This window comes from Haliotis rufescens, unplaced genomic scaffold (assembly GCF_023055435.1).
Source record: "Haliotis rufescens isolate VD_foot unplaced genomic scaffold, xgHalRufe1.0.p SCAF_68, whole genome shotgun sequence".
Taxonomy (NCBI): domain Eukaryota; kingdom Metazoa; phylum Mollusca; class Gastropoda; order Lepetellida; family Haliotidae; genus Haliotis; species Haliotis rufescens.
The window spans coordinates 1,007,215-1,033,658 of record NW_025964359.1 but is presented as its reverse complement, the minus strand read 5'-3'; the positions used below and the strand labels follow the sequence as shown (position 1 = coordinate 1,033,658).

Here is a 26,444-nt window from a genome sequence, read left to right as displayed (position 1 = left end):
ACAAGGTGTGAAGCTGATTTCTGGTGTCCCACTGCCGTGATATTGCTGGAATATTGCTAAAAGCAGTATAAAACCTCTCATTCACTCACTCACCCACCCACCCACCCCCACTCACTCACTCACTCACTCACTCACTCACTCACTCACTCACTCACTCACTCACTCACTCACTCACTCACTCACTCACTCACTCACTCACTGTACTGTACTGTTTTGTCCCTGTCTCATTTCAATACAAATGTTTAATACCAGTGAATGTAATCACAGTAATGTACCCTCAAACATAACAACACTCATTAAGTGTTCTTGTGTAGTATGAATGGAATTAATGTGCGTTTTAGTAGCTGAAAGTTCTTTGATGTTCCACAGTGCATGAATGGCATGGGTAATTGAGTAACTCTACACGCTGCAGTGACTGCTTGGCATGTTGTATGACAAAGATAATGGAGTTAATACCATGAACCTACTTTCAGAAGTTGCACCTTTTAACTTCCTGTTATGACTCAATTGTACTTGCTCAGTGGAATTCCCAAGCATTAATGTTTGGTTGGTATCTTTTTCCAGTTGTTTATAGTGGCTGGGGGGTAGTCGAGTGGTTAAAGTGTTCGCTTGTCACACTGATGCCTGGGTTCAAATGCCCACATGGGTACAATTTGGGAACCCGTTTTTGGTGTCCCAGACATTATATTGCTGCAATGTTGCTAACGGTGGCATAAAACTTTATTCTCTCACTAACTGTATATTGCCATCTATAAAGTGACCCAACATATAAGGTGACCCCCTCTGTACAAGCCTTCAAAATCAATGCTAATCTATATACCCTAAAAATGTGATTGTCTTCAACAGAAAAAAATTACATCGTATCCCTTCAGTGAATTCAGGGAAACAAACAGGGGATTCAGGGAAACAAACAGGGGATTCAGGGAAACAGATAGGGCATTCGGGAAATAAATGGGATTCAAGGAAACAAATAAGGCATTCGAGGAAACAATAGGGATTCAGGGAAACAAATAGGGCATTTGGGGAAACAAATGGGATTCAGGGAAACAAATAAGGCATTCGGGGAAACAAATGGGATTCAGGGAAACAAATAGGGCATTTGGGGAAACAAATGGGATTCAGGGAAACAAATAGGGCTTTCGGGGAAACAAATGGGATTCAGCAGCGTTAGAAATTGGCACTAGTCCTGTAGTCCTTACCAAACAGCCCAATAGTAAAGGTATCCTAAGGACTAGTAGAAATTGGCCCATTTTAAGGGTTTGGCTATATGTTATCATTATAAGGACTAGTGGACAAAAACTGTTAGTTTCTAACCCTGATTCAGGGAAACAAATAGGGGGTCCAGGGAAACAAACATGGGATTCAGGTACAATTCTCTCTTGATTACCCATGATGATAATTTTAGGTGTGATTCAAAGTGAGAAAACCCTTCCTCATGCAGGGCGTGATAATGAAGACCGAATCCTATCATGCTCACCATCATATTGTGGTAGGTCCGAATCCAATTTACGTGATGATTCACTTAGGCAATCTCAAGACAGTAAACTCTGCTAGCTATGACACTTAGTGTGGGTTTCAAATGGGCTTATCTTGAGTCCACCAGTACCAAATGTCCAAGAGAGTTTGTGGCATGTTGTGGGTCAATCATGTTAGCTGTCCTTGAAACAACTAAAGGGTAAACATGTCAGCACTATTATCATAACAAGTTTTAGTTGGGGGAAAAACGCTTTCTTATTAAAGTACAGATTCAAGTACGTTTCTGGGTTGAGTCCCACCTGGGATTTGAACCCACACTGCCAGAGTGAGGCACCTAATCACAATCACACGAAGTCAGCGATCTAACCAGCTTCCACAAGAAGTGAAGTCTGACAACTGATAGTCTAGATCGCTGACTTTGTGTGCTGGCGATTAGGTGCCTCACTCTGGCAGTGTGGGTTTGAATCCCAGATTGGACTCAACCCCAAAAAGTACGAGAATCTGTACTTTACCAAGAAAGTGTTATCCTAAATACAACACTTGTTACATTTGACCACTTTCTAAAAGGCATTGTGTTTTCACTATAATCAAAATGATAGGACTCAAATTTGTCAAACAAAAATCATAAATATGAAACCAATCTCATTAAAATCAGATCTTAGTTCTCGCTACCGCTAAACAAAGATCTGAGGACATCCCATTATGGGTCACATCAGACCGACCTTGCGCAAACTTTGACTGAGCAATGGAATGACCAATCAGAAGGCAGCTTTCTCGTGCTTTACGGCACTAATTTCAAATTGGTCACTACTCTTCGAAACATATTTTGACAAATTCTCGATTACAGATTTGAAACCTGAACAAAAGAACATTCTGGAATGGCAAATAGATGGTCTAGATTGTATGGATTCAGTCATTAAACCTGTAACTATCGTTCGGAGTTAAAGTTTTCAAGGTTGCATGATTAGAAATCACATTCCGACTGTCACTTTCATAATCTGGTAAATGATGCTCCGATTGGTCAGATGAAAGGTCGTTCTGACGTGACCCCTAATGGGATGTCCTCAGATCTTTGTTTAGCGGTAGCGAAAACTGAGGTCTGATTTGAATGAGATTGATATGAAACGTGTTTAAAATCATTTTCTCAGAACAACAAGCCAAAGGGAGTTCAAACATGTAGGATACGCAGGAACACAGATGTCCCAGGGCTTATTCATGGACAGTGAATTGTAATTCTTTCATCTCAGTCATCTGCTAGGTCTTAGGCACTTCAATTCGCTGTGCCAGAATCTGATGATTATGAGTTTGAATCCCACATTTGATGTTTCAAGGTTTGTCAGCACCCATGCTTACGCGTTTCCCCAATGTGGTGCCGTCATATAGCTGGAATATTGCTGAGTGCGGCGTAAAACAACCAACCAACCAACCAACCCACCCACTGTGGTAAATGTCATTGCTTCACTTGGTGCTTCACTTCCACAGTAAGCTGACACACTGTGATATACCGTATTCGACATAATAAGCGCCCAGGGCGCTCTCAAAATTAGAAATAGGGAGCTCTTATTAGAAAATTATTTTGGTGGAAAAAACAGAGTTGAAAGATAACATTCGTGGTTAATGCTGACAGCCTGAAATGTTTATATACGACATATATATTTTTCCAGAATTTAATTGCCCATAATTCAGGATGCATATAACACACAAATGCGTATTATACACGAATATATAAATCTTTTGTACATCGATCAATCGGAAGGGGTGCTGATTATATTAAGAAATATCGCTGTGGGCGCTTATTAGAGCCGAATATTACCGAATATGGTAACTGGAATACTGTTCAAAGCTTTTGTGAAAGAAAACAAGGTGGGTTTTAGACTACTGACAGACTCGCATGTTCTTTGCAATCTTGTTGTTAATCATGATTTCCTGATGAGTGATCACATTTGAGCTGTTTTCCTCTCAAGAAATCTGTAAATGGACACAGTTATGTCTGGTAACCTTATATCTCAAACTTGACAGTTATAATGACATTTTGACTATGCTTGCTTTCTGCACTCCTTCCACAATACATTACTAAACTTAACCATCCAGTTTTTGTGTTATTTGAAATAACAAACAATGAACATGATATTAACTGATATTTAATCAGTGATATTGCCAAAGACAAATGGTAATAGGACATTTTCATTTTGATAGGTTGATTGGATGACATCTAGTCAGTGTCCTAGGAAATGAATCGATCTGAAAGCCTGTTGGCTATTCCTGTTGGTAAATAATATAAAAGTGAAATGTGTTAAATAACTGATACCGTTTCTTACCAGCTGACACTCGCACCCTCATTTGTGACAAATAGATCAGATAGGACCCATGTATAGCATGACTGTATTATCACGGGCATCAGTAAATCTCGTAATCTACATCCCCTGTCCACTGTTTAATGTTTTTGAAGTGCCCCTACCTCCATTCGAAATTGGTTAGAAAAGAATCCACTTGTTTGGACAATGTCCTTTGACCCAACCTAGGTCGCATGAATACTGATTATATATGCAGAATCCAAAACAGGAAGTGATGTAAACCACATAATCCAACGTATCACAAACAAAATGGTGATAGCACGATAATATAGAGTTGCCCGCCCTTGGGTCGCCAATGACAGGTACTTTGTTTAACGAACTTGGTAAATAAAATAAGCATCGATCAATCCTAACTGATGTGTCATAAGCGGCTTTAAACCCAACTCACTCACTCACCCTATGTGAGGCTTAGAACTTATCAATCAACCCTTGTATTTCCTGGTAAAAAGTGTGATGACATCTGAAACTCCTATGAGTGAGTGAGTGAGTGAGTGAGTGAGTAGGCTTTTAGGCCGCTTTTAGCAATATTCCAGCAATATCACGGCGGGGGACACCAGAAATAGGCTTCACACATTGTACCCATGGAAACTCCTATGACAGTTTAACTGCATCTGATAATAATGAAGTAGTCAGTTGAAGATGTTTTTCACGATATTTGATTCCAAATGAGATGAAATATAAAAAATATGAAAATAGGACTTTTTAGACAGATGTACAGTACTTTATTAAAACCGATCTATAAATGTTTGATGACACAAGGGCAAAAAGAAACATGAACCTGCTTAGAAAACAGTTTTAGTCAATTTAAATAATCAAAATGAAAGCCATGTTATTGCCACCACTAGGGAGGTGTCGGTACATGCACTGGGACTGAACAGAACTGAAACGGAATGAAATGATTCCCAATACATCAAAATAAGTGTCTATGAAAAGTCTGATGTGAAGATTATTAATCCATGTGGAGTGGGAAAAAATAAAAAATATATGGATATCAATTTCCTATCTGAATCAGTCATGTCTCAGCCTGTGTGGGGCCTATCAGTCATCACGGAACATGACTACGTTAGTCTCTGTAACCGAGATGTTTGATACAAGTAAACATTTCATCCAATTTATGACTCTATTGCAGTCACTCGGGGAGTTCTTGACAATAATCAATACTATTGTACACCATCAGATAAAAGCAAAATTGGACTATGTTCAACTTTTATCTGATTGCATTTTTTCGGGATCCATTGTACGATCTGTTCCTACACTGGCCTTCATTTACCTTTGACATTATTGGATGGTGGTCGTAAGGCTTATCTAACTGGGATTTTCTTTTACAGTTTTGTGGTAAATTCGTAGATAATGGAATTTTAGGTACAGTTTTCTTTTGGAAAATGCTGACAGTTAAACAGTGCAGAAGGCCGCCCTGTCTAGATGCAAACTAGATGGAATTAGACCGTAGGAGTAACATAATTAGCCACAGTCGGCGAAATTGAGATGAGGAAAGCTATTGGAGTTTTATATTAGATTTAAGTTGTTAATAACCTACATGGTGGGGAGAGACAGTAGCTGTTGGCTTTAATCACCGTCCGTCTTAATGGAATCTATAAATACCGTCAAATTTATTGCAAAAATTAAATTACTATCGGTGAAATTATACAAGCTGTGATAAGGGATTTGTATTCTCCCAAACCGACGTCCATTCTGCATTGTCTGATTTTGCTGAGCTGATCCATCGTCCCGTGGGATGGACTTCCTTAAAAGCCGAGACTTTGGAAGTGACTTTCTGCCTATCCTATTGCAGTAGAGATGGCTATTCCCTTCTTCTGACTGATATTGTGTCATATCGGAGAGGCAGGCTTCACACAACAACTATGAATACCGACAGCTATTGATTTTGCGGGTGTAATTGCTATGATAAACATTCATTTCTCCTGGCCTTTCGTGCCTCCGTGAGCAATTATTTTCAATTATTTCATCACAGTGTATGACTTTCCCCATCGATCATGCTAGTTGTTTGTAAACGAGCCTTAAGAACAATGAGGTAAAATTACCATGTTTACTTCCACAGACACATTGTGACAGTGACAACGGATGTGCTTCTCAAGATGTTTAACCACAAGCTTGAACTCCGTGTATGGGACACAAAGGATAAAGTCTCCACCAGAGCTAGATTTGATCGGCCGAAGGCTTTCCGACTCCCACAAGCAAAAGCAGGTAGGAGATTAAACAGTTCCTCTGTTTGCTCTCATAGTTAGTTGGCAAGGGGGACAGGCATGAATTCTTTCCTGAAAGGATTTCTATAATGTTCCTTGAAAGTGTTTCGGAATCTGCTGCAGCTTTTAAGGAGCGAACAAGGCTGGCGGTTTCCCCACACAGTTTGAGCGCATAGAAACATAAGGGTTTAATTTTTAAGTTTACCAGCTAATCCATGTCCTAAACATCTAGCTGGGTATTGGTTAATCATTTAGCAGATGAAAGACTGAGGCAGTGTGGACCCCTGTAAGTAAACAGCAGATTGTTTCTGCATTTGCATAATTTGAAATTCACGCTAGTCTGTTAGATCAAGACCACTAAATTTGGCTGAGGGCAAATGAAAATCCAATGATGGTGGTCCTCACTGACTTGTAGCATTTGAGGGCTATAATTCTTTTTCTACAAACTGATAGGAAATCTAAATGTTTTTGTCTCATTCAAGAGGACTAGCTACAAACTCTGAGGACTAGTGACATCAGGTTTTCACTAGTGTTCGGAGTAGTACAACAAAATAGGATGAATAACTCAGTAACTATTTTATTATTTCTTGCAACTTTGGTCTTCATCCCTTGATACAGTTCAAGTGTTTATTCTGTTCTTCTGACAACCTAGGGCGGTCGGGTAGCCTAGTGGTTAAAGCGTTCGCTCGTCACGCTGAAGACCCAGGTTCGATTCCCGACATGGGTACAATGTGTGAAGCCCATTTCTGGTGTCCCCCGCCGTGATATTGCTGGAATATTGCTAAAAGCGGCGTAAAACCATACTCACTCACTCTGACAACCTCTCAATACAATATGTTGTGAAGATCTGTGTAAATTAGAATAAAAAATAGCCTACATCTTACCATCATTCAGGAGGTAAAGCTTAGTTTTCAGCTTAATGTGGGAGGAAAGCCCGAAGTGATGCAGGTCTCAGACGTTTACCACTTCGGTGAAACCCACAGGCACGGGTATGGTGCTGACAAACCTAGAAACATAATCGGGGCGAACCGGGATTCGAACCCACAATCATAGGTTTCTGGCGTGCCCAAGGGACGACTGGGCCACCCGTGCCCCCCCTGTGTATTTATAAACAATTATTCCTTTTCATTCCATTATCCTTTTGAGAATCTCACTAGCCTTGGCCCTGCTGACCAGCATTATGATTACCTTCACCAGAGTGGTAAATGTCAAGACTTTTGGCCCTCCCATATGACTAAGCTGACATACTCTGATATAATTAAAATCGTGTTCAAACAGCGATGAACCCATCTGAATGAAATGTTGACAATGAAATTTGGATGTTCTCCTTTTACCTATTACTTTAGAGGACACAAATATATTGTCAAGTACCGTATTCGACGTAATAAGCACCCACGGCGATATTTGCTAATATATTGGCTAGTGAACAATCTCAGTTAGAACCCTTTCCTATTGATCAATGTACACAAGACCTATTTATTCGTGTATAATACGCCCTCGTGTGTAATAAGCACCCTCAATTATGGGCAATTAAATTCTGGAAAAATATATCTGTCGAATATGAACATTTCAGGCTGTCAGCATAAACCACAAAATTTATCTTTCAACTCTGTTTTTTCACCAAAATAATATTCTAATAAGAGCTCCCTATTTCTAATTTTGAGAGCGCCCTGGGCGCTTATTACGTCGAATACGGTATTACACAGATTTTTAAAATATTAAAGAAGTTGACATCCATAAATTCTGCTTATGTGTATCACTTCTAAATGCCTTTTTAAGATGTATTTAGTGTGTTGAAATAGTTTCAACAGTATCTTGTTTTGGGGACATTGCAGCTGACATATATATATAATAACAGTTAATGATTATTAATATTTCCCAGTTGTTATAACAATAAATACTTTACGTAATAATGTTTTATATAAATTTGTATATCAATCTTAATAGGTGAAGTAAATTGGGGATTAACGTCACATTCTAGATTATTTCACTTAGCAGAGTACATTCATGTCTGCTCATACTTTTTTTGGCTTAAGCCGGTTTTATAGTGCTAACCCACTGAGATACCATGCCCAGTTTAACATGAATACACCACGACAGACACAGTATACTGACTCCAAGCCGACCGGTCCTTGTTTTAGCCCCCCTGGGTGCCAGGCTGGGTAACAACAAGTACCATCGTCTTTTGGTATGACGCGGCAAGGGGTCAATCTTAATTACCCAACAGAACCCAAACATATTCTTCGGTGAAATAAGGAAACAATTATTGGATCCATGTTTTAGAAGCATGGTAAGGATTGTGGGTGGCATTAGAATTCTAACTATTTACAGTAGATCTTGTGTTTCACTCTGCTTGGGGGGGGGCATGGGTGGCACAGTCATCTAAGGCGCCGCGATTCGCTGTGCAGAGTTGCGTCCCTTGGGCACGCCAGAAACCTATGATTGTGGGTTCGAATCCCGGTTCACCCCGATTATGTTTCTAGGTTTGTCAGCACCATACCCGTGCTCGTGGGTTTCACCAAAGTGGTGAATGTCTGAGACCTGCATCACTTCGGGCTTTCCTCCCAGATTAAGCTGACACGCCGTGATATAACTGGAATACTGTTAAAAGCAGCGTTAAACCCAACTCACTCACTCACTCACTCTGCTTGGGTGGACAAGGAGGTGCCATCTCATTAAAATCACATGTTAGCACTCACTACTGCTACACAAAGATTTGAGGATATCCCATTACAGGTCACGCCACAACAACCTTTCATCAGACCAATCAGAGCATTGATTATGGGATCGCGAAAGTGAAAGTCTGAGAAAACGTTAACACAGGGCATTCTAAAAAACAGCTACGGGCTGTACGACTCAACGTACTAGATATTAGGAATATCACAATATGACTATTACCTAATACAATACGTATCGCAATACATGAATTTTAATTAATATGTAGGTAGGCAGAGCTCCAGATAAGCTGCGTATCTGCGTAAAATACGCATCAGAAATGCAGAAATACGCAGTAAAATAAAATCCAAGCGTATCAAATACGCAACGAACATTACAGATACGCTACAAAAATAAAACTTGTGCATATCATCAAAATATTGTGAAGTAACCCTGCGTATTCGATTGGCAAATCAGCAACTTATTTTGAAATTATAAACGGGCATTCTGTCAACCTTGCCAAACTCCACAATGACAGTTACATCATGATCATTTGCCATCACACTTTCTTGTGGAAGTATTGTGGTATTTTTGAGTCCTTTGAAGCTCTCGAACCCACACGACACCAGTTTGCAGGAACTAGATGAATAGTGTTTTTAAATATTTAACTTAAATACCCACATGTGTAAAAACTAGTGGGTAACCGAAATTTGAATACCCAGATAGAATTACTGATACCCAATGATTTTAAAATGCATGGGTAAAATACCCTCAACACCAAAAGCTTATCTGGAGCTCTGAAGTAGGACAACAAAGTCATTCCATTGCTGTTTTAAATGTTCCATGTGTGAAACAATACAGGATTAAAATATGAATCAAAACAAATAAGTGTGTATCGTGTATCGAATTGTCCGAGAATATTATGTCCATGCATCGATACGTTGGCGAATCGTCACATCCCTACTCGGCATGGAAATGACAGGCTTAGTAAGACATTTAAAACGAAAGAGTCTTTCCATGTCCTGTGGTAAGTACTGCCATATATTCTCAGCCATCTATTGGACATTCCAGAATGTTCTTTTGTTCAGTTTCTCAAACTATTTTTCAAAGCGTACTCCTGAAAGCTAGTACAGTAAAGCTCAAGAGTGGATAATGTTGAATTCCTGTTCGTCATTTCATTGGTCGGTCAAACTTTGCAAAAGGTCGTACTGACATGACCTGTAATTGGCTATCCTCAGATCTTTGTTTAGCGGCAGTGAGCTCTAAGATATGATTTCAATGAGATTGAAGAAGGTCTGGCTACAGGGATCCATGAGAGCCATGTGTTACTGATATTGAAATGGCTGTCATGTTCAGATATACTTTTTGTGCTGTTTTGTCACTCTTTTCCACTTTGTGTATTATTTGGATGTGCTTTTCATTCTGAAGGCAAACAACCACCCTGTGGTAAGTGTTGGAGCTGAAGTAGTAGAACTGGAACATGGTAGAAATAGACTTGACACAAATACATTTTTTCTAATGTACTTTTATAGCATGATGTCTTCTTGTCTGCAGTTTAAATGACTGTGTAGGTAGACTCATAAACCTTTAATACAGTGGGACAGGAGTAGTCGAAAATAACATAGTATTGATAGTGATAGGCATAGTAGTGAGACTCGTGAAGATCCAGGGAAGAATATGTCTTCAGCAACCCATTCTTGCAGTAAAAGACAACTGTGCTTGTCGCAAGAGGCGACCCCCGGGATTGGGTGGTCAGGCTCACTGACTTGGTTGATGCATGTCATCGAATCCCAATTGCGTAGATCGGTGATCATGATGTCAATCACTGGATTGTCTGATCCAGACTCGATTATTTACAGACCGCCATCATATAGCTGAAATATTCCTGAGTGCAGCGTTAAACAAGATAGCATTGTCGATTTAACTGCTGGCCTATTGGCCTGTGGCCAGTTAAAATTATGAAGGGCTTGCTGAAATGTCAAGTAGAATGGCCTGCCCGGTTTCACCCCTTCTCCGTGTATGTTCAATTTTTTTAATTGGACACTGCTTGATGAAAAGTTTTAGTGGACATGAGGTTGTGTGAATGGTTAACTCAAAGAAAGATATACGTCGATCATCTCGATTGTATGACAACTGACTGCCATTTTGTAAAGTTTGTCCCATAAGTCACCACCCAATGAGGCTAATAGAAGCCAAGATTTAACCTCCGAGGGCGGGAAAAGGCGTTTTAAGGAGGAGTTATAAAATTTTTTGATCCATGCAAGGTGGTTTACACAACCTCAGGTTGTGACCAGTCGTAGGCCAGTTGTAGGCCAGTTGTAGGCCAGTTAGTTTGGAAAAGGGCCAGTAACTTTTAAAAGGAGCAAGCCCTATTGTTAAATCAACACTGTGATAGTGAAAGGCATATGACATGTATGACCCTGCCTGTGTGAAGATAACAGACTCAGAACGGAAATGAAATCCCAAGATGACGAATTCAAAGGGACCACTTATTTTAGTTTGTTATAACCGTAGTTCTGCAGGAGCATATATACAGCATATATAAAGCATATATACAGCATATATAAAGCCAATGGCCGGGACCTAGTCCTGCACCATGACCGTGGAATATATTTATTTTATCAAAAAAAATAATCTAGTAATGCATACAAAAGCAAGTCTAGCCAGCTCAAGCTAGCTCTATTCCACAAATCAACATAGGGAATTTTTTTTAATTTTTAGAGTCAAGAAGGATATTGTGTAATATAAAATTTCAGAGACTAAATGTTAGTCTAGCCGGGACCCAAAACAGATTGTTATATCTGTCAGTTATTTTTAAGCATGTTCGTTATAAACACAGTTTACTGTACTTTACCTACGATAGCCTTAACACTAAAATCACTTTGTGTAAGTGGGCCCTGGCTGGTGTAGCGTGTGTTCATACCCTGACATCTGATGCTGTGTGGAGATGATGCAGACCGCGGTGTCAAACTCCCTCCCCACATTGCTCCCATGCGTTGTACCTAGCAAATATGTCTGAGCCCACTCTTATCATGATGATCTGATGTCAGACAAACAAAAAAACACCTTGCGTGATTTCCCAGAAGGGCATTAACATTACACAATGTGGCAATTTGCAGACTGAACATAGATTTATTTGGACATTTTTTAATAAACTGGCCACAGGAAATTACGACAAAAAATCAGGGTTGGAATTAAATCTAAAAAAATGTTCAAAAAGTGCCCAGGTTTATATGAAGAATCCTGTTTATATCCCGGAGTATTGATTCCAACTTCATGACCAAGCCTTGCCTCCAGTTTGTAGGACGACTGTTACTTGCCCCACAATCTATGATATTTATCTAAATCACTTGCTTCTTGGAGAACACTTTATTATTGGCCATGAGAGAGTGTACAACTAGACAAGCCCTACAGGCTATGAGGGGCATCGCTTGACGGCAGGCTCGGAAGATGAACGGCGACGTAGAATCAATATGTGCAACAAGTTTGGATTTTGATTTGTTGAAGTGAAGGATATTGGGATGGGTGTGAAATTGTTGTGTTAGACATTTTGTAGTTTGGATTGATTTGATTTGGGGTGGAAATGTGCTGCTTTGTGTGAGGTAAGTTTTATTTTGAGATGTAGACTGCTTTCTTTGTCTTTGCATTTTCTTATTAATATGTAGATATGTAGAAATGGACACTAAATGTTCTTTGACGTGTGTTAAAATCAGCTCTTGTTTCCAGTAATTCTTTATTAGTTTTAGTCATACATGTCTTAAAGTGTGGCCCAAGACATGCCAATTAATAATAATTCAGCTTAAATAACAAGAGCATATGTTGCAGTTATAAATAAGATAACAAAGATTTTAACAACAGAATGTACTATTTATTGCCGCTGCTTACTGCTTACTGTTCCAGAGTAGAATAGGTCTTTACCAACCTTGCTTGCCGTTAAAGGCGACTAGGCGACTAATGGTATCAGGTGGTCAGGCTCGCTGACTTGGTTTGATGCCTGTCATCATATCCCAATTGAGATCGATGCTCATGATATCAATCACTGGATTATCTGGTCCAGACTCGATTATTTACAGACCGCCCTCATATAGCTGGAATATTGCTGAGTGCGTCGTTAAACAACAATAGGTCAAATCTTACTCACATATTACCTTTGTTGCAGTAAATAATTCATTCCTTGTGTCATGTCTTTGTACAGCTTATACTACTCATGCACACATATTGTGATGGTCATGCAGCTCATATACTACAGCCCATGCATGTTTTAGGCTACTAACGGGATCAGGTGGTCAGGCTCACTGACTTGGTTGATGCATGACATCATATCCCAATTGCATAGATCGATGCTCATGATGTCAATCACTGGGTTGTCTGGTCCAGACTTGATTATTTGCAGACCGCCGTTGTATAGCTGGAACATTGCTGAGTGCAGCGTTAAACAACAAACAAACAAAACAAAGCTACAGTCCTTGCATACAGATTGTGCAGCTCATTCAAGCTATGTGCACACCATACAGTTAAAACCCATTAAACAAAGGACATACAGTTCCTACAGCACATACAGATCATTCAATCTGCATAACAGAATCAGCTCATGCAAATCACCTAGCTCATACTTCTATGATTCATACACCCTACATAGCAACCATACCACACATACATACAGCCATTAATTAATATTTTCACTTATCTGCATAAACAATGGCAAATTATTTGTTTCAGATTTGCCATATTCAAATTTAGAGTGGTAGTACACAAGGCAGTGTTACTAGTCCCTGACAGCTCATTGTGCTCCTACAGCTCTAGGATTCATACCACCCATACAGCAGCCATACCATCCATACAGCAGCCATTCCACCAATACATACAGCTCATTGTGCTCTCACAGCTCTAGGATTCATACCACACATACAGCAGCCATACCATCCATACAGCAGCCATACCACACATACAGCAGCCATACCACACATACAGCAGCCATACCACACATACAGCAGCCATACCATCCATACAGCAGCCATACCACACATACAGCAGCCATACCACACATACAGCAGCCATACCACACATACAGCAGCCATACCACCCATAGAGAAGCCATACCACACATACAGCAGCCATACCACACATACAGCAGCCATACCATCCATAGAGAAGCCATACCATCCATAGAGAAGCCATACCACCCATACAGCAGCCATACCACCAATACAGCAGCCATTCCACCCATACAGCAGCCATACCACACATACAGCAGCCATACCACACATACAGCAGCCATACCACACATACAGCAGCCATACCATCCATAGAGAAGCCATACCACACATACAGCAGCCATACCACACATACAGCAGCCATACCACACATACAGCAGCCATACCACACATACAGCAGCCATTCCACCCATACAGCGGCCATTCCACCCATACAGCGGCCATACCACACATACAGCAGCCATACCACACATACAGCAGCCATACCACCCATACAGCAACCATACCACACATACAGCAGCTATACCACACATACAGCAGCCATACCACACATACAGCAGCCATTCCACCCATACAGTGGCCATTCCACCCATACAGCAGCCATTCCACCCATACAGCAGCCATTCCACCCATACAGCGGCCATTCCACCCATACAGCAGCCATTCCACCCATACAGCGGCCATTCCACCAATACAGCAGCCATACCACACATACAGCAGCCATTCCACCCATACAGCGGCCATTCCACCCATACAGCGGCCATACCACACATACAGCAGCCATACCACACATACAGCAGCCATACCACACATACAGCAGCCATACCACACATACAGCAGCCATACCACACATACAGCAGCCATTCCACCCATACAGCGGCCATTCCACCCATACAGCGGCCATACCACACATACAGCAGTCATACCACACATACAGCAGCCATACCACCCATACAGCAACCATACCACACATACAGCAGCCATACCACCCATACATACAGCTCATTGTGCTCCTACAGCTCTAGGATTCATACCACCCATACAGCAACCATACCACCCATACATACAGGTCATTGTGTTCATACAGCTCTAGGATTCATACCACCCATACAGCAGCCATACCACCCATACAGCAGCCATACCACCCATACAGCAACCATATCACACATACAGCAGCCATACCACCCATAGATACAGCTCATTGTGCTCCTACAGCTCTAGGATTCATACCACCCATACAGCAGCCACACCACTCATACAGCAACCATACCACCAATACATACAGGTCATCATGATGTACAGTTGCTGTAATTCAGAAACTACATGTGTGTTTTGTTGTCTACCTACAGGCGAGGACCTTGATGAGATCGGTGGGGTGAAGGCTAGCGTGTTGAAGCAGAGCGGCAGTTTCGCATGCCTGCAGCCCAAGAAAGGGGGTGCAGTCCGTCCACTGCCGGTCACCATCACCTTCCCAAAGTTAGACAGAGGAGCCAAGAGGAAAGGTAACCTCCCATTAGTCAGACACCCATTAGCTTGACAGCTTAAAACAGCGCAATTTATTGTTGAGTGAACCGCAAATTGGTTCACGCACACAAAGTCGACTTTTGGATAATGTCAGGATCTATGCAGCAGAAGAAGAGGTTGTCATGCTGTGCATTTTCTTTTCACCACTTAACCACTGCTTCGGATTAACAATAGGATTTCTGGTTATGTTTACAAGACCCTAATCTGACTTATGTGGAAGAGTGCAACGGAATTCAAGACTACAGAAACCATATATACTGTTTTATTAGTCTGGTGGTACAACAATATCACAATATTGGGAAACATTTATCCAAGGCTCTTTTGTCATCTCCAGGCACCATCTCTCACCTTAGATCCCCCTATTTCTAACAAGGAAGTGGGCGGTCGGGTAGCCTAGTGGTTAAAGCGTTCACTCGTCACACCGAAGACCCGGGTTTGATTCCCGACGTGGGTACAATGTGTGAAGCCCATTTCTGGTGTCCCCCGCCGTGATATTGCTGGAATATTGCTAAAAGTGGCGTAAAACCATACTCACTCCCTCTAACAAGGAAGGCATGGTAGCTCTCTCCATTCCATCAAGTGTCTCCTTCACCTATGGACAAAAATTCCATGTTTTAAAAAAATTGTATACTGTATTCGACGTAATAAGCGCCCAAGGCGCATTCAAAATTAGAAATAGGGGGCTCTGATTAGAATATTATTTTGGTGAAAAAAACAGAGTTGAAAGATACATTTTGTGGTTTATGCTGACAGCCTGAAATGTTTATATACGAGAGATACATTTTCCAAAATTTAATTACCCATAATTAGGGGGGCATGCAGTTGACATACAATCATTTTTCATTTGAACGCCTTGTTGTCTCATTTTCTCTTGTTCACCCTGTACATATCGCCACCGACGCTAAGATGTCTGCCTCCACGGGACGTGGGGAGATGTTTCTGATCAAATTGTGCATTTGCCATGTTGTTTATGTCTGCTATATCTGCTTTAATTCACTTATATACCATACTTGCAGTGTCCAACCCAGGCCGCGCGATTGCGCGATTCACGCAAAAAAAGCTGTTTATCCCTCCCTTTAGATTCAATACTCACTAAATCTTTAATCAATTAACGAAAAAAGACAGTTCACAGCAAACATTGTAAACAACTGTAAACAACTGTCGAAGACCGATCGATAACAACCGGAAGTTCGAACACGAGTGACGTCCCTTGGGTTGCTGAATAAATTATCGATAGGATTGGCATAGGAAACGAAATTTGATTTACTTTAGTAGAAAACGTATCAAAACTTTGATCAAAATTATGTTGTATTTTGTTGTTTAGTAATCAAAAACCTTTGACAAGATGTTTTAAAAATATATATTCTATCTTAAATAGTTCTGAAAATATTTTTGAGCATTTTAGTTCGTTTTAGTTTCGTTTCTGAAATCACACAATATGAATCGCCGACTGTCATAGCAGACGATCTTTTGAATAGTGAATGACCATGTCGCGCAAAAACAAAAGAATTACAGACTTTTTTAATCAAAATAGAAAAAAGCACAAAGCATTGTTATTCATTTCAGTTCTTTATTCTGATCTGTTGCACTTTTATATGATGATGTTCCAGTACATAATACAAAATAAGACATTTTTGAAGAAAGCAATTATCCCCCCTCCTTTTTCAAAATCCCTCCTATTTTCTACATGATGGGGGGACAAGTCCCCCCTTGATTTTCAATTCTGGGTTGGACACTGTACTCGTAAGTGAGTTCCATTAGATGATAAGTAAGATGGTACCATGGAGTTGTACTGGATGATTGGCTACACTTATTGGTGATATGACAGGTGATTGTATACTTATTAATCAAAGTCTATTGTTTGTATTTTAATGACTAATTAGATCTATATCTAAAATGGATAGAATTAGGAGATAAACATACTGTGTTTTCAATGTAGAGCTAGGTTACCTGTAGATTTAACCCCGCTAAATTGAATTTGGAACCAAACGCGTAGCGTGAGGTTTCAAATGTTAAATTAAGCATGGTTAAATCTACAGGTAACCTAGCTCTACATTGAAAACACAGTATGTTTATCTCCATTCTACCATGACTAAATAAAACGCGAACTCTTTGGTGTTAGCTAATAAACTGAGTGAAGCGGCATGGGTTGAGTTCAGTGTTTTGAGTGGGTTATCGATCTGAATTACGGAATCGCCGAACAAAATATGGCGCTGTATATACTCAAGCAGTTTGTTTACACCATAATACTTCACTCGAACATATGACAGGCATTGAAAGTATATAAGCACGGCAACTTGGTAAGCTAACATGAGGTGGGCATCTCTAAAGAAAACAAAGCAAGCTTTGCAAGGCTTTCGCTCTACATCGCACGTCACCAATAGGACGTCATATCGCTCATTGTGACGCAAAAGATATGACGTCACAGTCGTATACAGAAAAGCGCCCAAATTCCAAGCTCTCTGTTGTCTCCAAAACGTAAATACATTCCCTTTGTAGATTTCTATCGTGTTTTCTGCACGAAATGTACTGCCACACATCCTTTGAATATTGTAGTAACCGCATCTGTGCATTTTGTAACCTGTAATTGTAGATATAATTATTTATATATGCCTACCGACAATGACTGAAAATCGTACTATTCTATGAATATTAGCTTCCGCGGTGATTCGGCTGTCAAACCAGCTGTTTCAATCAGAGGGGGTTTATTGTGATTTAATAGCCTCTGATTGACCAATCAGAATCAAGTAAATTCCAAATTCATGGTAGAATTATCATTAAACCGCCCGCATGTTATCAGAAGTGAGCGGGCCACTGTAACATGATAATGCCCTCATATTGCCTGACGACGGGCCATTATCATGATTATCATGCCCGTTGTTAGGTGATGTCATAAGATAGGTGATGTCACGTTCAATAATGACATCATCTGGTTTGTTCTATGACGTTTTCATATTTGTAAAAGTGGGTCAGTGACATTCGTGTTGATTGCAGTTTCAAAACCGATATTGTTGTTTCTTTTTATTTGACAACAAATTCCATTCATTTTTGTTATAATATTGGTAACGCTATTTTTCAGGGCGTTATCATTTGCAGAAGCCTTCGGTCTTCTCAACTGCCCTCCTTCGTTCGACAGTAACTGGAAGACTTCGGGCTTCTGCAAATGATAATGCCCTGAAAAATAGCGTTACCCATATTTGAGTCTAAATGAAAGTGAAAGTTATATGTAATAATATTACCTATTAATCAAACGTTAAAGTTACAAGTTATAAAATTACATATCGATGCAGATAGTTCAAACATATATTAAATTAACTAAATAATTAAAAAAAATAGGTAAACTATCACAGATTTTTTTATATTAATTAATGAAACTTATTAACTAGAGCAAAATTTTAAAGTAGAATAGTACAGGGGGTATTTTAATATTTGGTAGGATAAACTTTTGAATCCTCTGTGACACAACATTAAAAATCAAAGCCCTCGCAGGTCGACCTCTGTGCAGGTTGGGAATTCAAAAGGTCGACTTCCTGCGCAGACACCAGCAAATGAACTGTTTGTTTGTTTGTTTAACCCTGCGCTCAGCAATATTCCAGACATGTGACAGTAGTCTGTAAATAATCAAGTCTGGACCGGACAATCCAGTGATTGACATCATGAGCATCGTTCCACGCAGTTGGTATAAGATGACATGCATCAACCAAGTCAGCAAGCCTGACCACCCGATCCCGTTAGTCGCCTCTTATGACGAGCATAGTCGCCTTTTACGGCAAGCATGGGTTGTTGAAGACCTATTCTAACCCGGATCTGCACGGGTCAGCAAATAAACTGACTGTTACCTCGGGACGATAATGGGATAATCCAAGACTGTGTTGAAGATTAAACTTATTCATTTTGATCATACCAATGGCCTGTTCTGTGAAGGAATCTATTACCATGTTGCGTTATGTATATTTATAACAAGCCATTAATACATACAGCTGTCATACCCTCCCTGAATAGATCGCTCTAATTAAGATAGTTCCAATACAGCTGTGGATATTGTCTGGTGTACAGTAAATTACGGTTATAACGAACTCAAAGGGATTTCTAATTTTAGTTTGTTACAACCGTAATTTGTTATAAGCATATATACAGCATAACTACAGCATATACTCGGGACTAAAAAGTTAGTTCGTTATATCCGTTAGTTCATTATAAGCGTGTTCATTATACAATGTTATAACTGTAGTCGACTGTATTTGAATTTACAACCAGGCCCTTAATGAGACTTATAACTATCTATTTAAGTACCACAGAAAATTCAGAAGGGCTCATACAAGGCACTGTATTTTATAAAGTTGATATTTATGTTAATTTTATTTCCTATGCGAGTATTGGTTTTGTTACCGGTAAGATGTGGCAGATGTCATTGAAAATATTTCAAACAGAAAATTATTTGTTCATATTGCAGTTGTATTGTTTGGTTTTTTTAATTGGAATGTTTGATTGGGATTATCACTTCAATAAGACTTTTTTTTCATGAAAGATAAAACACACACTAATTTGCCTCTGTTTCAAAAGGGTGCTCAGACAGTTTGAACTCTGTGAAAAGATATCTTTCATTCAAAATGGATCATTGACAAATGGGACTGAGTTTGTTTGAGCGATCCTCAATGACCCGTACTTGAGAGAAGCTTGAGACGGAACAGCTAGTTTGACCCAAAAAGCTGAGGTCATCATCTAAAACCAACATCACTTGCAACAATGATCCACAAGAGACACTGCCACGTTAATTAAATTTTACTAATGAAAAAGTCTCTGCTTTCTTTGTAGGCCGCTTCAGAGGTGGGGACTCGGATGACTTTGATGATGACAAGATGATGTCCGACACAGGTCAACGTGACCTTGACAACAAAGGGGAATCCCCGCGCTGCCCGCCTCAGCCTGAAGAGGCTGCCCCCAACCCCAGCCCAAACACCCTTATAGCCGTAGCTAACCGGGACCACGGAGGACAGGACGTCAGGTACTGACACATTCAATTATCGCACAGCATCCAGAACGATTTTGATTTAATTAGCAAAGACGTTCCCCAAAGAAAAAGAACATTTGCCTTTTTTTATAGGAGAATGTTAGTTTGAATTTGGTTAATTGAATAAATATCATTTGATCAGATTTTGTTTTATGACTCATAGATTATATTTTATGGGTTCTGGTGATTTATCAAATTGATTTGAAATGTCAGTTTCCTGTGAGCAAAGGATATTCCCAGAAGAGAAATAAACGTTTGCATTTTATTGTGTGTTAAGGTTTGTTTAATTGAATAAATATTATTTGATTAGATTTTGTTTTAGGATGCGTTAAGATCGACTTTTTTGGTGCAGTAAAATTGATATGGAGGTTTGAAATATATTGATTTAAAATAGCTTAGATGTAAGGACCCCGTAGGGAGTCCTCATCCCGAGCAACCGATGCTGGTCGTAAGAGGTGACTTAATGGATTGGGTGATCAGACTCTGCGACCGGGTTGATGGTGTGTCATCGTACCCTGATGGTGTGGATCATTGCATATCAATTGTCAGGTCCAGATTCGATTATTTACAGGCCGCCATCATGGAGCTGAAATATTGCTGAGTGTGGCGTTGAACAAACAATATGTACGGCTTCATAAACCAAGACTGCATTTGTATAGCCATGTGGTGATTTAGTTGTAGTGCACAATCACTGAATCCTGAAGAGCATCATACACCCATGTCAGCTTCCTATGTACAGAGAATCTCTCCGCTTGCAGGACATTCAGTCGGCTGGGCAAGCTGGCCGGAGCGGAGAGTCCCACCCAGTCCCCCAACAAGGAGCTCCGGATCAGTCAGCAGAGTGCGGAGAAGCTTCCTACGGGGAAGTCCAGGAGTCCGACCCATTCCTCCAAGTCCAAGAAGAACCAAGGACAACACAGCCCACAGGCGAGGGCACAGTCCGCCCCCCGTTGTGGAGAGATGGACGGCAAGTCTACAGGTATAATATGTGTCATATTCAAATTGTTTTAGTGACCTAGTTGACAATCTCAGAGTTGATATCTACATGCTACTGTATTTCTGTCTTTGAAAAAAATAAATAAGTGTGAATATGAGATGAAATGAATGCTGATATTTTTAGCTTCTCTGTTGATGTCAGTTACCTATGTAACTTTGTGCCTTTGCTTCATGCAGAGAGTAGTCCTGAAAAACATGTAAGATAGAGACAGCAGTGTGTTTGCATTACTTATGCTAATTATCATTGCAACATTTGTGTTATTGTTTTCATGGGGGGTCACGGGTGGCCCAGTCGTCGAAGGCGCCGTGATTCGCTGTGCAGAGTTGCATCCCTTGGGCACGCCAGAAACCTTATGATTGTGGGTTCGAATCCTTGTTCGCCCTGATTATGTTTCTATGTTTGTCAGCACCATACCAGTGCTCGTGGGTTTCACCGAAGTGGTAAACGTCTGAGACCTGTATCACTTCGGGCTTTCCTCCCACATTAAGCTGACACGCCATGATATAAAAGGAATACTGTTAAAAGCGGCGTTAAACCCAACTCGCTCACTCACTTACAATTGTTTTCATGTTAATTGACTTCCAGATAAAGGATCACTTTTTTAGCTCTTGAAACTTTGCATATTGGTCGTCGAAAATCCACAATACAGGAAGCCTAGTCTAAATATTGGTGTCATTCATAAAAAGTAAAATATTTCCTCAAGTTGCTGAACCCATTTTTATGTATAGTGAGTATGCTTTTATGCTGCTTTTAGCAAAAATCCAGCAATAGCATGGTCAGAAACTCCAGAAATTGGCTTCACAACTTGTGCCTTTGTGGGGAATCGAACCCGGGCCTTCGTGACGCGCAAACACTTTAACCACTAGGTGTCACTACCCATCTATAGTCTATATTTTTGTAGCATGTTATTAGGCTCTAAGAACACTTACAACTGCTTGTGCAACCAGGGAGCCCCCAACATCCCAGGGATCGGGAGAGCACCGTGAAGAAACGCAGCAAGAAAGCCGAAGCTGCTGTTGCAGAAGCTGCGGAGAACATCAAGAAGTTCGGCATCTGTGTCGTCCCAATCAGGATGTCGCTGTTGTTTGCAGGTGCGTGTTGAATCCCAGTGTCCCTAGAATGTTGAGACTGTCAGTGTGTGGGTAACAGACGGACCAGTCCACAAACAACATGATACCCAGCTTGAGCAGAGCTCAGTCAGCATCAGCCATACATCATGAAAACAATAGTCATGTCAACATTGTTTAGTCTGGAAGTTAATTTAAGGTACTGACGTTTACTTCAATCTCTTAAAAACTATTGGACCTACTCCAGTCAAAGTTGGTATGAGATTATTAAACAGTCATACATAACTGGATATTACATTTAAAGAAAAATGAAAGATGCTTGCGCTGAGACATCATGAAATCTAATGCTAACACCGTATTCGTGCATGCGTGATTCCCGTGCAACCTTTCGAGTTGAGTTGATTGGTTCAACTGTGTCATTAGCATTATGCAGATGGCTGTTACAATGAATGCTCGTTCCACCCGTGATGAACAGGGCCCGCTTGCACAAAGCGATCTTAGCGCTAAGACTATTGTAAGCCTATGTTAAAGTATGGGAGTTACGATCATCTTAGCGCTAAGATCGCTTTGTGCAAGTGGGCCCAGGTCTGGTTGTTGATGGAATATAGTGATAGCTAAATAGACAGATTTTTTATTCATGCACCGAATGTAATATCCAGTTATGTATGACTGTTTAATAATCTCATTCCAACTTTGACTGGAGTAGGTCCAATAGTTTTTCAGATATTGTAGTAAACGTCAGTACCTTAAATTAACTTCCAGACTATAATCCTAAATGTCCTACCTATCATATGTCTCCCTGTGCTGTTTGCAGGCATGAAGAGTTTGACTGGGCGGCTGCAGAAAGCTGTACCTGGCATAGAGGATGTGTTCATCTCGGTGGCACTGGACAGTGCACTCATGACTGACAAGCAGAAGGCAGACCTCAACCCCATGATCATCAAGATCCAGTCTGCCACAAACCTTCCAGAAACACCCATGTCCTACCAGGAACTGCAGACAAGGTGGGTGGTAGCCAGCTCAGATAGGCTTGTTGGAACGCTATCTTTCTTTCGTTCTTGGTGGTTTAATGCCCCACTCAGCAATATTCCAGCTATGTGATGGTAGTCTGTAAATGAGCAAATCTGGACCACACAATCCAGTGATTGACATCTTCAATCTTTGCAGCTTCAAGCTTGAATGAGCTGCACAATCTGTATGCAAGGATTGTAGCTTTGTTTTGTTTGTTTGTGTGTTGTTTAACGCTGCACTCGGCAATATTCCAGCTATACAATGGCGGTCTGCGAATAATCAAGTCTGGACCAGACAACCCAGTGATTGAGCATCGATCTATGCAATTGGGATATGATGTCATGTATCAACCAAGTCAGCAAGGCTGACCACCTGATCACATTAGTCGCCTCTTACAACAAGCAGTCGCGTTTTACGGCAAGCTTAGTCGCCTCTTACAACAAGCATAGGCTGCTGAAGATCAATTCATCTTCACAGGGGCCAGATTGTTATCACATTCATCATTCACAGGATGAAGAGGCAAGGAGTGGCATGAAACATCATTACACGTGGTCAGGACGTTTTTGTCCGCAACAGTGAGTGAGTGAGTGTGTTGGGTTAAACACCGCTTTTAACAATGGTCCAGTTATATCGCGGCGTGACAGCTTAATGTGAGAGGAAAGCCCGAAGTGATGCAGGTCTCAGACGTTTACCACTTCGGTGAAACCCACGAGCACGGGTATGGTGCTGACAAACCTAGAAACATAATCGGGGCGAACCGGGTTTCGAACCCACAATCATAGGTTTCTGGCATGCCTAAGGGACGCAACTCTGCACAGCAAATCGCGGCGCCTTAGACGACTGGGCCACCCGTGCCCCCTTGTCCGCAACAGGTTTCCTGTTGTGTTGTTTTGACATGGCACAATGGATAACATTTCTGCTGCAAAGATTTCCACAACTGCTAATGCCAACATTTTCAAATACTGTATTCGACGTAATAAGCGCCCAGGGAGCACTCAAAATTAGTAATAGGGGGCTCTTATTAGAATATTACTTTGGTGAAAAAAAACTGATTTGAAAGACAAATTTCGTGGTTTATGCTGACAGCCTGAAATGTTTATGTACGACAGACATATTTTTCCACAATGAAATTGCCCATAATTAAGGGTGCATATAACACACGAGTGCATATACGCGAATAAATAAGTCTTATGTACATTGATCAATCGGAAGGGGTGCTAAATGAGATTGGTCACTAGCCAATATATAAGCAAATATTTTAAAATATATACAGATTATTAGCCAAGTATCATGAATATATGTTGGGAATACAAATTGAATTATTGAACTTTAGGATACCCTCTCCTAGTGATTGATTGAACAATTACCTGTTTAGTATATTGCTACTCTTGATGTACATATAATTTTGTTAAAAAAAAAATACAGTCTTAGCTTTTTTTATGTAATATGTATTTGAAATTTCCATCTGGTAGGGTTTGAGAAAGAAGGGGTTAAAAATGAATATCTTCATTGACTGTGATGTGTTCATCAGCAGATTCCTGGCCAAATCAATTCTAAAATGTCATGGTAGAATAAGACTTTCTCAAATGTTTCGTTTGCATGTCATAAAAGTAATGTTTGCCAAATAAGTGTCTTGCTGTATCCTACAATACACCATGAAATAAATTCATGTTATTTTACCTTTGAAAGTTTTTAAACACTAATCATTTATCAGCACATGGGTTTGGGGTTCAATCCCTGGTCATGTCATACCAAAAGATGTTAAAAGATGGTACTTGTTGTTACCCTGCCTTGTGCTCCCCATTAAGGGGCTAAAACAAGGACTGGTCAGCTAGTAGTCAGTATACTGTGTCTGAGTGGGGTATTCATGTTAAACTGCGGCATGGTATCTCAGTGAGCTAGCACTATACAATTGGCACTAGTCCGGACTAGTACAAGCAGCCACACACACACACACACACATGCACGTCGCTATATAAGTGCAATAACCTTGGATGCGATGTTAAACACCATTTCACCTCACCTCACCTTCACTTTGAATACAATGATATAGTATGGGGTATTAGCAGTTTGATAAAATAATGGCAATTTCTTTGCACATGCTTGACATGTATTCTAACCACCCTGAAATCAATAGCAGGAAATGCCAAATATGGCATTTTCAGTTGTGATAGGTCACGTCAACCATCAAACATTGTAAAGATTTGAAGTGTTATTACCCAGGCTAGCTTGTCAATCTTTGAACATAAACAAGCAATATTCATTAAACATCACTTTTCGCATGCCTTTCATCTTAATCTTTTTTGACAATTTTGCCAAGAACAAAGACCTGGGCAGATGGCAACTGTCATGTCTTCAACATGTGTAACGAGGTCCAGATGTGACACAGATCTCTTAGTTTAACCATTATGATGAACATGCAACGTGTCTTCAAATAAAACTGACGATTCCAGCTCTTCTCCGACTTAACCATAATTCTCTATACTTTTGCAATAATGACCTATAGTTGCTTCAGTTTTACTGGGGCGGTTGGGTAGCCTAGTGGTTAAAGCGTTCGCTCATCATCCCGAAGACCTGGGTTCAATTCCTGACATGGGTACAATGTGTGAAGCCCATTTCTGGTGTTCCCCGCCTTGATATTGCTGGAATATTGCTAAAAGCGGCGTAAAACCATACTCACTCACTCACTTGTTTAAATATTGCATGTTCAGAATTCCTGTCCCAAATTCAACTGTGACATCATCAATGTCATGTAGATCTTTTTGAAGTTTCGAGAAGGTGATGAATATTAAACAGTAATAAAGGAGTTCTTACTTGATAGGAGAGAAAGGTTCAGTTAACTAAGGTGTCTAAGGTGTGCTGTGAAATATGAAACCCAGAAGTACATACGCGTGTTGAAGCAGATATTTCTGTTTTCAGATGCAAGCCAGTGTACTGTAAATACCAGTTCTTCAAACAGCCCGTTCACGTCACCTTGGGAAAAGAACATGCTCGCAACATCTACTGGGACGACATCAGCGTAGCCCTGCTAGGTATGGAAACCTTATAATGTCGTATGTCATCCATGCAAAGTAATTGGCATTGAAGTAAATCCAATGACACAGGTGGCTTTTTCAATAGTACCATTGACATCTCCCCTTAGCGTGTCTTG

The 26,444-nt window shown here is 40.4% G+C and overlaps 1 protein-coding gene across 3 annotated transcripts in view; it reads left to right on the top strand.

Moving 5' to 3' along the window:
- The window catches only part of LOC124146111, a 62,811-nt gene that overhangs the window by 12,125 nt on the left and 24,242 nt on the right, over positions 1 to 26,444 (top strand). For 2 of the 3 annotated variants that reach the window (XM_048387182.1, XM_048387180.1), the window contains 8 exons: positions 5,890 to 6,035; positions 10,118 to 10,135; positions 15,033 to 15,185; positions 20,023 to 20,212; positions 20,977 to 21,197; positions 22,163 to 22,306; positions 23,097 to 23,286; positions 26,213 to 26,325. In XM_048387182.1, the coding sequence (XP_048243139.1) occupies positions 5,890 to 6,035; positions 10,118 to 10,135; positions 15,033 to 15,185; positions 20,023 to 20,212; positions 20,977 to 21,197; positions 22,163 to 22,306; positions 23,097 to 23,286; positions 26,213 to 26,325 (1,175 nt within the window). The remainder of the gene's footprint in view (positions 1 to 5,889; positions 6,036 to 10,117; positions 10,136 to 15,032; positions 15,186 to 20,022; positions 20,213 to 20,976; positions 21,198 to 22,162; positions 22,307 to 23,096; positions 23,287 to 26,212; positions 26,326 to 26,444) is intronic. The other variant, XM_048387181.1, reaches the window with a different exon arrangement.